At 41.9% G+C, this 16,926-nt stretch overlaps 1 protein-coding gene across 2 annotated transcripts; it reads right to left on the bottom strand.

Moving 5' to 3' along the window:
- Positions 1-657: 657 nt before the first annotated feature.
- aldh5a1 (aldehyde dehydrogenase 5 family, member A1 (succinate-semialdehyde dehydrogenase)) lies at positions 658-15,427 on the bottom strand. Of its 2 annotated transcripts, XM_085803158.1 has the most exons (11): positions 15,331-15,427; positions 14,956-15,222; positions 11,617-11,700; positions 10,507-10,677; positions 9,201-9,317; positions 7,841-7,984; positions 5,891-6,034; positions 3,979-4,137; positions 2,790-2,953; positions 1,998-2,056; positions 831-1,365 (listed from the first exon to the last, which is right to left on the bottom strand). In XM_085803158.1, exons 2-11 carry the CDS (start codon positions 15,187-15,189, stop codon positions 1,154-1,156), a joined length of 1,488 nt encoding a protein of 495 aa, XP_085659284.1. In that variant the 5' UTR covers positions 15,190-15,222; positions 15,331-15,427; the 3' UTR covers positions 831-1,153. The 2 variants fall into 2 exon arrangements, with proteins under 2 accessions (XP_085659283.1, XP_085659284.1); XM_085803157.1 differs by lacking the exon at positions 15,331-15,427 and having other exon boundaries at positions 658-1,365; positions 14,956-15,304.
- Between the last annotated feature and the right edge of the window lie 1,499 nt (positions 15,428-16,926).

The following is a 16,926-nucleotide window of genomic DNA, read 5'->3' on the forward strand; positions in this document are numbered from 1 at the left end:
TGTTTTGCTTGTACAAATAAATTATGTATTTAAATGGAAAACGACTACTGGATAATTGGCTTTAAAAACACACACAGTTTCTTAGCTGCTGTATTAAGCTCTGTAGTACCAGGGTGAGCTAGCTTAAAGGGGAATTTCCGTTTTTTACAATCTGGATCTTATTTCTAGCATGAATACGCTGGATATACGCGGCTCTCGGCTGGAGCTAATTTCGTCGACTCGTAATGACACCAAAGTTGTCTGGGTGAGTATATTATTGTATTTTATGCTAGAAATAAGGTCCAGATTGTAAAAAAAAACACAGAAATTCCCCTTTAAACAGCAAAACCAAGAAAAGCTACCTGTGTTTGGCTGAGTGTTTACATGGGAACTGTTAGCTTTAGCCTGTTAGCCTCCACCTCCGTCCAGATCAACACACAGCACCAACTCACGCCACGGGAAATGCTAATTTCTTATTTTCAGGTGATGAAGTTGCTTGGCAACAGAGCATCCTCTGTATCCAAGTTACAAATGTTAAATTAAGTAATTTGTGAGTTTCCATTGTTTAACCGCCATCGTTACCATGGCAAGTTACCATGTAGCGCCTCCTACTGGTTGGAAATGACATGTTAACTGTGGAGTGTCAAAAATTAACAACATGACGAACCGGTTTGTTTTGATTGGTGGATGGTGGCTGTCGTCGAGCCAATCAGAGGTAAGTATCTACTCAGATTGAAACATACTGATTATAAAAATGTATTTTGTGTCTCTTCAAAAAAATATTCTGCTCAACCTTCGTGTGTGATGTGATTGAGTTAAAGATTTAGACAAAAAGGCGACAACAGTCAAACAGCAACAGCTGATTATTGCCTGAAATATTTTTCTTCTTCACATGAACATCTTCTTAGAAAAAGGCAACATGAGAAATAAGACGAGCAGGTTCTCTCTCTGAACTACGTTACTCAACCAGATTCCTAAAGTTGTGGTTTTAATGTTGAATTAGCAGCATTAGAAACTTTATCGTACTGCACATGTCGACTCCGCCTCTTTTCCACTTGTTTTTCTTTTTTAATTTCTTATTATTGACCAGTGCATTGAATCTACAAACACCAATAGTAGCTGAAGTGGCTGCGTGGCTCGGTCTCGGTCCCGGTCCCGGTCCGGGTTCAGGGCTTCAGGGCTTCAGGCCTCCGAAGCAGACGTACTTGACGTCCAGGTACTCGTCGATGCCGTACTTGGAGCCCTCGCGGCCCAGACCGGACTGCTTGACGCCGCCGAACGTGGCCTCGGGCGTGGACAGCAGACCCTCGTTCACGCCCACGATCCCCGTCTCCAACGCCTCGGCCACGCGCCACGTCTGACTGATGTCCTGAGAGTAGAAGTAACCTGAGACACAGAGAAACTGTTCAACTGAGGCTGTTTACACAGAAACCATCTGGACAGAACATGCAAAAGTGGCGTTGTGTTTTCACTTTTATCCAACGTTTAACAAGCGTTTTTGGGGGGGAAGCTGTGACTTTTGCGTTTTTACCCTTTAGACGGTGGAGCATTTTTAAGGGGATAGTTCAACATTTTGTCAAATTGGCCCATTGCCATAATCCCTATAGTCATAGCAGTAGGTTCGTTACCTTTAATTGTTGGTGCAAGCTATTTTTAGAACGGTGGAGCAGAGCCGCGAGCTGCTCAGAGCTACGCTACGGAGGCTCATTATGGGATTTCTTGGTTTCCCTCATCATCAAACTCATCAAATACACAATCCAACAACTCCACAACGCTCTGGTGGACAAGTTGTGACCTGCACATTCACCACGCTATGAGATAATAACACAACGTTACCACACAGAGTTGTTTTAGAGGGAAATTCATGCAAAACCGCTGATGCGTGTTGCGTTCAGGGACAGTTTTTGCAGTCTCTGTATTTCCCTCTAAAACAACTCTGTCTGGTAACGTTGTGTTATTATCTCATAGATGATATCGTCTATTCATTAACACCGCCCCCCTCGTAGCTCCGCCCTCACCTGCCAGTCCAACGTTGGAGGCGTTGGCGATGCTCAGAGCCTCCTCCTCCGTCTTAAACCTGTGGGACAGAAACAGACGATGTGATTAGGGCTGCAACTAATTATCATTTTCATTATCGATTAATCTGTCGATTACGTAAACAATTAATCGATTATGAAAAAATGTTGAAAAAATGTCCATCAGTGTTGTTGTCGACGTCCTCAAATGTCTTGTTTTGCCCACAAACCAAAGAGAGACTCAATTTATTGTCATAAAGGAACAAAGAAACCAGAAATATTCACATTGAAGAAGCTGGAATCAGAGAATTTGGACTTTTATTCTTTAAAAACGACTCAGACTGATTATTAGATTATCAAAAGAGTTGACAATTAATTTAATAATTGATTATTGTTCGATTAATCGATTGATTGTTACAGCTCTAGATCTGATTGGTCAATGTCCTCTGATGATGCTGCAGGTGTTTTCTTTATGTCTTCACAGAGTCTGGACTTGTTAAAAACATCTAATCAGTTTTATGATTTACACTTGAATGTTTAATGCTTGTTTTTTTAATGTAAAGCATATTTATCTATGATTCTCATCAACGACCTGCAGATCATTTATGTCTGAGCAACTTCAATGTTGTGAAAGGACAAAATATCACATCAATGGGCTAATAACATTCACCAGGAGCTAAACTAACATGTTTAACATGATGGTCCGTCTCTAAAAGCTTCCTGACTGCTCCTCTGTCTGAGACGTTGGTTCCTACTAGTGTGTGTGTGTGTGTGTGTGTGTGTGCGTGCACCGACCTGATGACGGGCAGCAGCGGTCCGAACGTCTCCTCCCGGGTGCAGAGCATCTCCGTGGTAACGCCAGCCAGCAGTGTGGGCTGCATGAACGACCCCTCCAGACGCTTCCCCCCCTTCACCACCGTCGCCCCGCGGGACACCGCGTCAGAAATCTGCTGCACCACCTGAGAGACACACACACACACACACACACACACACACACACACACACACACACACACACACACACACGGTTCTAAATTCTGGCGTAGGAATGAAACTTAGAATGTGTGTAAGTACATTATTATTAAACATGTCGACTCCAGTCGTATGTACACCAGTAAGTAATCAGTGATGATAAATCCCACCTGTTCCTAACTACCATGGTTAGGGTCGTTTACATTCAGAAACACCTCCAATGGGCTCTATGCACAGCTCCACTACTTCCTGAACTTAATGCTGCTCCTTTGTTTCCTGTCTTACATTATTGGACAACCTGATTCATCCAGGTGTGTCTGAGTAGTCACAATGGTCAGACACACCTGGATTAATCAGGTTGTCCAATAATGTAAGACAGGAAACAAAGGAGCAGCATTAAGTTCAGGAAGTAGTGGAGCTGTGCATAGAGCCCATTGACCATATATGGTAGCAACAATCCCTTTAATAATGCGTGAATGGATTTTTTTCCCCACATCAAAATCATGGCAAAGACGGCAGAGAAGAGGAGTTTCTCTGATACGGAGATTGAGGGACTTGTAGGAGAAGTTGAATCACTAACTAACACTAACTGCAGGTGTGACCAACAGAAGATAAAACGCTGCGTAGGAGAAAATAACAACTGCTGTTCATTCTGTTGGGTCAGAGGAAAGATCACTCTGAGAAATATTGAATGATTGGTGTGACAAGCTATACAAGACAGCTTTTTTATGTCTGCTAAATTACTAATTGAGAATTTTTTTAAATTAGGAAACAGGGAACATGTGTGAAGTTTGAGATGGCTGAACACTGTGACTCCTTAATGCGTTCTATTTGTAGTTTCACTGTTCTTCCACTAGATTTTGTGTGTACGCTCAGCCTGGTCAGAGTTGTGCTTAAATTTACACACGTTCCTAAGCACAAGTACAAGTTGATCAATTCCATCACGGTTGATAAATGAGACCCAGGTCTCCAGGACTCAGGGTCTGCAGGTCTGCAGGTCTACAGGTCTGACCTTGTCTGCAGCTCTGGTGTTGATGAGCGGTCCCTGCGTGGTGTCGGGCTCCGAGCCGTGACCCACTCGCAGCTCAGCGTCCATCGCTCGGCCCAGTTTGTCCATGAAGCGCTCGTAGATCCCGTCCTGAACCAGGAAGCGGTTGGAACACACACACGTCTGTAGGAGGAGGAGGAGGAAGAGGAGGAGGAAGAGGAGGAGGAGGAGGAGGAGGAGGAGGAGGAAGAGGAGGAGGAAGAGGAGGAAGAGGAGGAGGAGGAGGAGGAGGAGGAAGAGGAGGAGGAGGAGGAGGAGGAGGAGGAGGAGGAAGAGGAGGAGGAGGAGGAGGAGGAGGAGGAGGAGGAGGAAGAGGAGGAAGAGGAGGAGGAGGAGGAGGAGGAGGAGGAAGAGGAGGAGGAGGAGGAGGAAGAGGAGGAGGAGGAGGAAGAAGAGGAGGAGGAGGAGGAGGAGGAAGAGGAGGAAGAGGAGGAGGAGGAGGAAGAAGAGGAGGAGGAGGAGGAGGAGGAGGAGGAAGAGGAGGAAGAGGAGGAGGAGGAGGAAGAAGAGGAGGAGGAGGAGGAGGAGGAGGAGGAGGAGGAAGAGGAGGAGGAGGAGGAGGAGGAGGAGGAAGAGGAGGAGGAGGAGGAGGAGGAGGAGGAGGAAGAAGAGGAGGAGGAGGAGGAGGAGGAGGAGGAGGAGGAGGAGGAAGAGGAGGAGGAGGAAGAGGAGGAGGAGGAGGAGGAGGAGGAAGAGGAGGAGGAGGAGGAGGAGGAGGAGGAGGAAGAGGAGGAGGAGGAAGAGGAGGAGGAGGAGGAGGAGGAGGAAGAGGAGGAGGAGGAGGAGGAGGAGGAGGAGGAAGAGGAGGAGGAGGAGGAGGAGGAGGAAGAGGAGGAGGAGGAGGAAGAGGAGGAGGAGGAGGAAGAGGAGGAGGAGGAAGAAGAGGAGTTTTATCTTTTATTTTTGTTCTAACAGTCAAAACACAAGTGACTTCTTATTCATCAAAATTTCCAACAAACACTGACACATTCACCTTCATTCAGACACTGAAACTGTGACCATGTTACTCATAGTTACCATCATTATAAATTCAAGTATATAAATATTCTTTGACGGTCAAATCAGCTTCAGAATAAAAGCAGAAACTGGAGCATATTCATACGGCATGATGATGGTCACAATGACATGTTATTAGGGAGCCATTCTTTATGTTGTGCATGTATTTTACTTTTTGACCACAAGGGTGCAGTGTGGTTTCATTTCTGCTTATTGACACCCAGAGGAGATGATTAGTTGAGTTGGACGGTGGTGGGGAACACACACACACACACACAGTAGAGGAGCAGCCTGAGGCCAGTGTTGTACTCTGCTTCAGTCCACATCAACTACCTGGTCATTTTCTGATTGGTTCAACTTTTTGTTACCATAAATGGGAACATCAATGCAAAAAAAATAACGTGTTACATTTTTGTGTATTACTTAAAAGGCAGAAAAGACAGTCTGAAATAATTTGTAACTTTGGCTGTGAAAGAGGAAACATGTTCATATTCACCAAGGTTACTTATTATGGTCTGGTTAATACACAGAATAAATGACTTGATGGTCAGAACCCTGTCACTTTGAATGGAAGAGGAAACAAATCATGTTGATCCAATTGAGGCTAGCAAATAGAAAAAAACCCAGAGTTAACTATGGAAAAAATGCGATTAAAAAAAATTAAACGTCTGACAGCCCTACATATTATATAACTAAAAATGTCATTGTGATAATGCCATATAAATAAAGGTATTTCATTGATTTAAAGAGAGAGACTTGGAGTTTTTTATGTCTCCATATCCCTCTCTCTCCAAAGAGTCCACGAAGCGCTCCTTGTTTGAACAGTTTTAGATAATCCTACATATTAATACATAAATATTAATTCATTTTTGGTCGTTACCTGTCCTGAGTTCCTGAACTTGGAGGCCATGGCTCCGCCCACCGCCTGGTCCACATCGGCGCTGTCGAACACGATGAAGGGGGCGTGGCCTCCCAGCTCCATGGACGCCTTCTTCACCGTGTCGGCGCCCATTTTCAGCAAAACCTGAGAGGAAGAAACATGACGATGTCAGGTTCTAGAGAGACAAAGGAACAAGACCTAGACCAGGACCAGGACCAGGAGCGTTCATTTCATTTCATTTTTTTCTTCTTTCATTTATTTGTTTATTTGTAACGGGACTCTGCGTATTCATGAACGTCCAAAATGTAAATACAGCAGATTTAGCTCGAGGCTAACAGGGTTCCTTCAGCTTAAGTCAAGTTAAATTTAAGACTTTTTAAGACTTTTTTTTAAAGCCACTTGAAATGAAATTTAAGACCGACTTCATAATAAACACAAATGCAGAAAAAGAAAAAAAAAACACCACATCAATTACATATAGTCTACTTGCCAGCCCATAGGGCCCCATTGTGAACCCGGAAATGTTGAGTACCCCAAAGTTTTATGTTAGAAATAGATAGTATGGGTCCCCAGTATTCAGAAACTGCCGGATGCTAACTTATATATATTGGACAATTAGCATAATTGACATAATTAGCATACATTAGCATAATTGCCTATATGGGCAATATTTCAACAAAATTGACTTGGCTGATCTGGGCAATATTGGAGTGGTTTTAGGGGTTATTGATGATGCTGAATCCATTTCTGACATTTTCATTTCAAAATGACAAATTCAAAATGGCTGTCTAAACCGGAAGTGACCAGATTTTAACCGCCAGTGGGCCGATTTTGATGGATTTCAAAATCTGGTCACTTCCGGTTTAGACAGCCATTTTTAATTTTGAAAATGTCAGAAATGGATTCAGCATCATCAATAACCCCTAAAACCACTCCAATATTGCCCAGATCAGCCAAGCAGTTGTTGAAATATTGCCCATATGCAATTATGCTAATGTATGCTAATTATGTCAATTATGCTAATTGTTCACTATATACAAGTTAGCATCCGGCAGTTTCTGAATGCTGGGGACCCATACTATATATTACTTCAAATACATGAGTTATATGTCCAACCAGCATCCTCTAAAACTTAAGATTTGGCTTAAAATCCATCAAAATCGGCCCACTGGCGGTTAAAATCTGGTCACTTCCGGTTTAGACAGCCATTTTGAATTCTGAAAATGTCAGAAATGGATTCAGCATCATCAATAACCCCTAAAACCACTCCAATATTGCCCAGATCAGCCAAGTCAATTTTGTTGAAATATTGCCCATATAGGCAATTATGCTAATTTATGCTAATTATGTCAATTATGCTAATTGCCCAATATATATAAGTTAGCATCCGGCAGTTTCTGAATACTGGGGACCCATACTATCTATTTCTAACATAAAACTTTGGGGTACTCAACATTTCCGGGTACTCATTGTTGGCAAGTAGACTAATAGGGTTAGGGACAATTTGACCCACTTTCCTATGTGGTCCAAGGTAAAGTGACTGACTGCTACATGAACATTGGATTGTGTCTCTTTCCAGCTGTCCTTTCAAAATAAATGTCTCTTTCCAGCTGTCCTTTCAAAATAAATGCATAAAAAGTCCGAAAAAAAAAAAAAAAACACTGACTCAGGAGCTGGTGGCGGTGAGAAACTTAGCGTTGACGGCCGCCACTAACTTCTCTATGTCGAAATGTTACCAATTATTTAGAGATTTGAGACTAATTACAACCATAAAATCCCACTTACCAAGTGTTAACATTTTTAAGACTTTTGAAAAATTGATTGAAGACATTTTAATGCCAATTAAGGCCTTGTTTTTAGATTAATGAATTCAATGACTTTTAAGACTTTTCAAGGATCCGTAAGAACCCTGGCTCATTTCCGTCCGTAGTCCCGTCGTTCTGGTCTCACCTTCCCCGTTGCCGTGGAGCCGGTGAAGGAGATCTTGGCCACCAGCGGGTCGGTGCAGAGGACCTCTCCCACCGACGGGGTCTTCTCTCTGGAGCAGGGGACCACGTTGAAGACCCCGGCTGGGATCCCCGCCTGCTCCGCCAGCTGACAGTCACCACACACACACAACTAGAGTTAACTCATCATTAACTCTTTGAGTGCCAGCCCTTTTATATAAAACGCTCAGTGCCGCGTGCCAGCGTTTCAGGGCATTTTGAGTTAATATTGACCCAGACCCAGAGAATATTTTGTACTGTGACTCTGAAAACACCAAACAGCTCAAAGGAAAGAGGAAACTCTCTGTTTAACTAGGGAAAAAAACATTAGTTTGTACCTTGTTCCATTCTTCATTTATCTTAAGTCAAATAGAGCCTGGTTGCACCGAAAAGAAAGAGAGTCTCTAAAGAAAAACAGTAATTTATCCGTTTTCATTTTGGCTTCAAAAACATGTAAGACATCTGAAAATTTCATTTCACATGTTTTTTCATTGTACAACAACAACAACAAAAAAGCAACCTAAAATACAACAAGTAGGAGTCCTGCTCTGCAGAGTGATGCCTGCTCTCCTACTTCTCCCTTAACCCTCATCCCGGCCGTGTGCATCGGTTTACAACAAAGCAGTACACAACTTTATATATCATATATGATGTTACCACATGTATATCTGTGTAGTTTCATCTGTCATAAACAAGAGATTACGTTTGCACGCATGCACAGAATAGAATGCACGTTGATTGACAGACGCACCGTCCAACCAAAGTTATCTGAGACTAATTTGATTGGTCGGCCAAATTCTGGCCCCTTCTCCTCACACAGACGACCAGATTTCACCATTGATATGTCAAGTCACTTATGTCATCGGTTATTGTCTCATACTAACCAGATATACTCAGAGTTTTATAATTTTGCCAAGAAATTAGTCGCCTGGGATGGAACCGTTAAGGTAAAAATGTAGCATAGTTAAAGGTCCAGTGTGTAATAATTGTCAAGGTTTATTGTTAAAATCTGAATCTACTACCATTAATATATTAGTATAAGTGTATAATCGCTATAAAATAAAATGTGTTTGGTTTTCGTAGCCTTATAATTCTTCTTTTATATCTACATATAACAAGGGTCTGGCTTTAGAGAGTGAGTGAGTGAGCGCTGCAAACTAGAATCTGAACGCTGGACGTCACGGTTTTACCCACATTTTACAGACTGGACCTTTAATCTATAAATCCTGCATAGTTCCTCTTTAAAAAACATGTAAATATTGGTTTTTATATTTTTAAAAAAGGGGGCGGGGACACAGAAACAGGAAGTGAGCTACTGTACCGACCTCGGCCAGAGCGAGCGCCGACAGCGGCGTGTCCTCGGCCGGTTTGACCACCACGGTGCAGCCGGCGGCCAGCGCGGCCCCCACCTTCCTGGTGATCATGGCGCTGGGGAAGTTCCACTGGGACGGACACAACAGGAAGAGTGGACACGGTCAACTCCTTCAACTAGGGATGTCAAGATTACTTGTTTTCACAATTAATCATGGTATTAAATGGCACAATTAACTGATCGTAAAGATTCCTAAATACCGTCACTTTCGCAAAAATTTGATGTTGGAACCATATCAGCAGATTTGTGCAAAAAGGTAAATGCACAAATACTGGTCCATTTAACTAACGTAACATTGAATTGGTAGGAATTTAAATGCTAGCGTGTCTTTTTTTTTAATAAAAAAAAAAGAAAGCAAAACAAAACCAAAACCGATTAAAATAAACACAAACATTTGATATAGATGAAAAGTTATGACCTGAATATTTCAAACACTTTGCCTGGGGATTAATACTTGGTCATATTATTAATAGATACTTGAAATATTTTGTGTAAACAATGAGTAATGTCATTATATTTTGACTATATTTGATTTTACACATTCATAGTGTTGTGAAATTAAAGCAGAAGTAAGTGATCCGGTCGTTTTGACTAATGCTGCGTTCCAGGCAGGCTTTTGAAACCTGAATTACAGCTTCAAGTCACAACTTACGACTTTGTAGCGTTCCAGGCAACCCACTAGTGTTTCTCCTTCCTGTTTTACCGGTGAAAGTCACTATAACGGCCACTCGTAACTTCTGACCCGTGAACTCGTACCAGATCGAACTGGTACGACTTCACAGGTCGGAAAAACACCAGTTACGAGTTGCCTTGAACGCACCATAACGTCTTGTCAGCCGATGGAGTTAGCAGCCCCCGCCCTCGTCATGGATCTATTGGTCCTCGTCCCTACGTCGCCATATTCACAGCGTCCCTTGGCTGCACACACAGAGAGGACTGCCCCTTTATGCCGTTCTCTCTCCTCATTGGATAAAACTTGTAGGATACAAGGAAAGTTTTCTCCTGGGCTCAGAGCAGAACAGAGGGACTGACAGACCCGTGTTTCAGACCAAACACTCTATGTAAGTGATTGCTGTGGGAAGATACAACTATTTAAGACTTATATTAACACAAAAATATCACTTACTTCTGCTTTAATTAATGCATAATAATCATGATAATTGTAACACCGTGATTATTTCTCTGACAATAATCGTACCAAGAAAATCTATAATCGTGACGTCCCTAGACATTTCTGAAGCCTGTGATTGGTTGCTCACCGGCGTGATGATGGAGGCCACGCCCACCGGCTGTTTGAGCAGCAGGATCTTGCGGTCCTTGGCGGGCGAGGGGACGATGTCGCCGTAGACTCGGCGCGCCTCCTCAGAGAACCACTCCAGGAACGAGGCCGAGTACCCGATCTCCCCCAGAGACTCCTTCAGGGGCTTCCCCTGGAAACAGACCCAGACCCGGGGTCAGTCTGAGGACGCTCGGCGCCATGACAACCACATCATCGGACCACACTGACCACACGTTAATGTTTAAATCGTCCACGGACAATGATCCATCCACTCCTCCACCGAGAGAAACTAGTTCCTCAGGTGGGAAGTAGATCCGGCTGAAACCGCCCTCTGTGGATGATTCACGCTGCTGTTAAAATGTTATTTCTAAAATCCTGAGGACATTGAACTACACGCTTGGATGAGTGGACAGAGGCAAGGAAACTGAAAAACACTAAACAGCTGGATTTAAAGGGAGAGTTCAACATTTTGTCAAATTGGCCCATTGCCATAATCCCTATAGTCATAGCAGTAGGTTCGTTACCTTTAATTGTCGGTGCAAGCTATTTTTAGAACGGCGGAGCAGAGCCGTGAGCTGCTCAGAGCTACGCTACGGAGGCTCATTATGGGATTTCTTGGTTTCCCTCATCATCAAACTCATCAAATACACAATCCAACAACTCCACAACGCTCTGGTGGACAAGTTGTGAGCTGCACATTCACCACGCTATGAGATAATAACACAACGTTACCACACAGAGTTGTTTTAGAGGGAAATACAGAGACTGTTGATGAAAAACTGTCCCTGAAGGCAACGCGCATCAACGGTTTTGCATGAATTTCCCTCTAAAACAACTCTGTCTGGTAACGTTGTGTCATTATCTCATAGCGTGGTGAATGTGCAGCTCACAACTTGTCCACCAGAACGTTGTGGAGTTGTTGGATTGTGTGTTTGATGAGTTTGATGAGGGAAACCAAGAAATCCAACAGCTTGCACCGACAATTAAAGGTAACGAACCTACTGCTATGACTATAGGGGTTATGGCAATGGCCTACATTCAGACTGAACACTTGAACGCCTCATGTTGGACTCGTCTCATCGATACTCACACACTCAAACGTGATGAGTTTAGCGAGGTCGTCTTTGTGCAGCGTCAACAGGTCGAACCACTTCCTCAGCAGGACGCTGCGCTCCTGGTCAACAACAATACACAAACACACACACAAATAAACACATCATCAACACACATCTGTCCTCTGGTTCTCTGTCTGACGCTGAAGATCAAACTCCTGGTTTTATCTGGTTGTGAATATTCAGCTCATTATCCTCCGATCTGGGACACAAAACATGATCTATGTCATTAATAACAATGTAAAAGATTTAAATGAGTCACCAATTGTAAATCTGATTTTGATGATCTATAAAAAATAACATTTTATTACACACACATGTAACAGAGGTTATAATGTGGTTCACTGAACTCCACTTCACAACGCAGAGTACACACACACATACGCACACATACACATACACCTCTTTATATCACATGTTTTCTGTCTCAAATAAGAAAAAAATAAATATATATATATATGAATTTCACAATATTAGATGAGATAGAAAACAACACAACTCAACAGACAATAAAACAAATTAACCTTCAACCAGGCAATGTGTAAAACAAGTAGTGAGAATATAAGGTGGCTTGATATAAAAGTATTGATAGGTAAAGTGACTATGGTGTAAAAATATTGCAATATATGTGACAATGATATAAATATAAGTATAAATAATATAAATACGACTACTGCAGGTGCATGAAATAAGAATATTGTGATGTAAAGTGACCATCGATGTAAAAATATTGCAAAGCAAGTGACAATGATATAAATATAGATATGAATATACCTATAAATATACTAATAATATAAAATATTAATATTATTATGCATTCATCCCATAGTTATCAGCTCAGCACAGACCATCTTTGACATAAACATCTCTTTAGACTCTTCAGTCTGAAACACAGCAACGACCACTGTCACATTATCATAATAAGATTATCTTTTATCTATAATCAGAAAATAACAAACAGGTTGATCAATAATGAATATAAATTCTGCAGCTCACATGTTTCACTGTTTCCCTGCTGTTCATATTAAATGTGTTTTTAGTTTTGTAGCTTTAAGAACCAAACAACAACTACAACAGTTGGACTTTGTGTTTTATTCTGAAGGAAAAATTAACCAGCGAATGTGATGAAGTTTAATAACTGAGGAAACTAATAATCAATCAACCACCAGCTCAGGTCCAGTTAAACCGTTTCATTTCTACACATGAAGTTAATGTTCTCACAACACCGGGGTTATTGCTCTGACCTTTGACCTCTAGGCTGATAACGTTCAAATACAGAATATCACTGTGATAATAACCAACATAACTCCATTCAAAACACTTGCGCTAAAATGTTGTCGTGTTCATTGATGAATGTTCACACCTGTTTATTGGTCCATCTATTTATTTAATCACTGTTTGAACTTGTCCTCCTGCAGCAGAAATGACAGGTGATCAGAGAACATTTAATCTAAACTGTGAGTTTCCTTCTCATTGTTGTTTCAGCCGAATTAAACTGTGGTTTATGACTATTAGAGAAAAATATACTAATTTACTAATACACTGTTTTCATATTTTTATGGATGCACGTGCAGAGTTTAATCTAAATCGATAGTTTTTGGACAAAAGTTTGTTTCATGGGTTTGAGTTCCAGTTTGTTTCTCTGTGTGAATTAGATTAGATGTAGATTTATTCATCCCACAACGGGGAAATTCAGTTGTTACATCAGCCAAGTAAGGAAGAAAGTAGAGAGACACAAACACAACACAAATTCAACAGACCGAAAATATAGACACAATAAACAATAAAAACAAATCAACCTTCAACCAGGCAATAGCCTTATATCCTCAGTACTTGTTTTTGCACTAAGGTGGCCTGGTATTGATAGGTATGGTGTAAAAATATTGCAACCCAAGTGATATAAAAACACAGTGGAGGTTCATTACTGTGGAGGAAACAGCTTCTGTCTCACTGTTTTCATCCTTCTCTGTCTTTATTACAACATCCACATTAACCTGAGTCTTATATGAAGAAGTCTTTAATAGGTTCAGACCTGGAAGGAAAACAGCTCGTTATGCGATAAGACACCTAAGAGAAAGTTGTGTTTTAATCCAAACTGTGTGTTTCTGTGTGAAAACTGTCTGAGCCGAATTAAAGTCTGTTTCCTGTCCGTTCAGAAAATGTCCTTCATGTCAATGTTTTATTGTTATTCTGAGCAGAAATTCATCATTTATTCTAAAATCAGACCGTTTCCAGGCGGAGCTCCGGGAAAAATATTCTCATACACGGTTTTAATATTTTTTTATATTAAATCGATAGTTTGTGGAGCAGAGTGTGTTGTTGGATCGAGTTCCAGTTCGTGGTGTTTACTACTGTGGAGGAAACAGCTTCTGTCGCATCCTTTTCTGTCTTTATTACAACATTCACATTAACCTGAGTGTTTTGAAGAGATCATTAGAGTTAACAGCTCGTTATGCGTTAAGAGACCAAAGAGAACGTTTTAATCCAAACTGTGTGTTTCTGTGTGAAAACTGTCTAAGCCGAATTAAAGTCTGATTCCTGTCCGTTCAGAAAATGTCCTTCATGTCAGTGTTTTGTTGTTATTCTGAGCAGAAATTCATCATTTATTAATATTAAATCGATAGTTTGTGGAGCTGAGTCCAGTTCCAGTTCGTGGTGGTTTATTACAGTGGAGGAAACAGCTTCTGTCTCATCCTTTTCTGTCTTACAACATTCACATTAACCAATATCATGTTCAGACCTGGAAGGAAACAGCACCAAAGAGAAAGTTGTGTTTTAATCCAAACCGTGTGTTTCTGTGTGAAAACTGTCTGAGCCGAATTAAAGTCTGATTCCTGTCTTTTCAGAAAATCTCCTTCATGTGAATGTTATATTGTTATTCTGAGCAGAAATTCAACATTTAATCTAAAACCACCCAGTTTCCATGCGGAGCTCCGGGAAAAATATTCTCATACACTGTTTTCATATATTTATGTTTTATATTAAACCGATAGTTTGTGGAGCAGAGTCTGTTTCATTGGATCGAGTTCCAGTTCGTGGTGGTTTATTACTGTATTACAACATTCACATTAACCTGAGTGTTTTGAAGAGGTCATTAGAGTTAACAGCTCGTTATGCGATAAAACACCAAAGAGAAAGTTTTAATCCAAACTGTGTGTTTCTGTGTGAAAACTGTCTGAGCCGAATTAAAGTCTGATTCCTGTCTTTTCAGAAAATCTCCTTCATGTGAATGTTTTATTGTTATTCTGAGCAGAAATCCAACATTTAATCTAAAAACCCCCAGTTTCCATGCGGAGCTCCGGGCCACCAGCTCTTACCTTGGCCGTGGTCTGCTTCCAGGACTGAAACGCCCGGTGTGCAGCCTGCACCGCCTGCTGGGCCTCGGCCGGACCGCAGTCCGCCACCCGGCAGAGCTCCTGGCCGGTGGCCGGGTCCAGCACCGGGAACACCGAGGCCGAAGCGGCGGAGAGCCAGCGGCCGTCCACGTAGCCCTGCGTCCGGAGCAGCGGCGCCGCCACGTCCAGGCTGTAGCCGCGCTGCAGTGGCTGCATGGCGGACTGCACGGCCCCAAGGCCCGGGACAACCTGCCGGAGGAAGCAGCCAGCCCTCAGCACACAGACAGCCGACATACCGGGGAGTGTGTGTGTGCAGCGGGATGTGTTGTGCTGTGTTGTGTTGTGTTCGGGTCTCACTGTGCAGCTCCGACGTTTTATTCCTCTGCAGCCGGAGCTCAGCTGCTTCCGTCGGTTCCAACCAGTCCGGAGGAGGGCGCATTAACCACGTGACACTGACTGCACACACACAATCCTAGAGCACTTTACACCCACAACACATTCACACACACACACCACCACTAACACTATAACACTACAACCCCCCCATGTCACGGTCACTGGTGCATTTTAATCGTGATTTCAATAGGCTTTCTGCACAGCTCCACTACTTCCTGAACCTTCCTTAAACTGATTAATCCAAGTGTGTCTCTAACTCTGACCTCTGACCATTGTTGTGGTCAGAGGTCAGAGTCAGAGACACCTGGATTAATCACTTGATCCAATAATGTAACAGGACAATGTGACAGGAAATAAAGGAGCTGGTTTTGGAGCTCTGCATAAGAAACTGCACTCTCTTCTTTTCTCTTCACTTGTTAATTATGTCATGGGGCAGGTGTTCAATGGATCACGTGACCTCTGCGCTGACCTGTACTGCTCCTCAATCTCCAATTAACCACTTAATTACACATCTGTACACACTTTTATTGAAGGTTTAATTACCGGAAGTCAGCTCGGTGGAGAGACCCCTGCTGGTCAAAGTGTGGTACTGCAGAATGTTTCACAACATCGGATCGGATCGGTACATGAACAGTAGGATAATGATGATAGATGATGAACACAAGAATGGTGACCATGAAAAAAATAACAATATATTAAGTTTATTATTGATTGGTTATATTATGTACACTTTTAGTTTTTAATATATGGGTTACATGATCATTTTTTGTTTCATTGATTGGTCTGAATGTGACAGACAAGGCAAGACAAGGCAATTTTATTTGTATAGCCCGTTTTTGCAAACAGTTTGTCTCAAAGGGCTTCACATGGCATCATAACAACATCCTCTGTCCTTAGACCCTCACATCCACTGAAGAAAAACTCCATAGAAAACCCTTTAACAGGGAAAAATTGGAGACATAGTGGAATGAAGTCAAATATTACATTTTGTTTTACATACCCCATGTTTATTATTACAATCAAGTTCAAATATATTAATCTTTCGTAGTTCAGTCTATATTATTGATTACAAAAAGTATAATTGATTCATTGGTAATTAAATCTTTTTTGTGATCATTTTTTCCTTTTTTTAACATAACAATAACACTAGATTACAGTAATGTCAATGCCAGCAAAATGGATATAAAACACAGTATACACAGCCATACAAACCTTACCATAAACACATTAACCCTCTCACCGCACCCACACCAAACTCCACATCATGACCTAAAACCGTATAACACACACCTACTCGTTGATTGTCCCTGTATTGTATAAGGGCCTTTAAGGTGAAGGTAGAGGGGTGACAGTGACCTTGGTGGGGATGGAGATACTGAACCCACATGGCGTGAATGTGACCAACAGTGTTAAGTGCTCTGAGTGGTCCTAGAGGCTAGAAATGCACAATAAGTGCAAGTCAATTTACCATTTACCATCTAGTGTGACATCTAGTGGCAGTGAGAATGTTTGACCTTTTAAAAGAAAAAGTTTAAAAACTCTTAACAAAGTTTTTTT

This window comes from Trachurus japonicus, chromosome 16 (genome assembly GCF_045865225.1).
Source record: "Trachurus japonicus isolate A0001 chromosome 16, Traja_1.0".
Taxonomy (NCBI): domain Eukaryota; kingdom Metazoa; phylum Chordata; class Actinopteri; order Carangiformes; family Carangidae; genus Trachurus; species Trachurus japonicus.

Bases quoted from the DNA above. Each gene is read 5' to 3' on its own strand.
- aldh5a1 (XM_085803157.1), bottom strand. From the start codon at position 15,267: ATGTCGGCTGTCTGTGTGCTGAGGGCTGGCTGCTTCCTCCGGCAGGTT. The intron at 7,985-9,200 runs GTCGGTACAGTA...GGTGACTGTCAG, and splicing joins CGGCGCTCGCTCTGGCCGAG to CTGGCGGAGCAGGCGGGGAT. The intron at 2,954-3,978 runs GTCAGACCTGTA...TGTGTCTCTCAG, and splicing joins ACACCAGAGCTGCAGACAAG to GTGGTGCAGCAGATTTCTGA.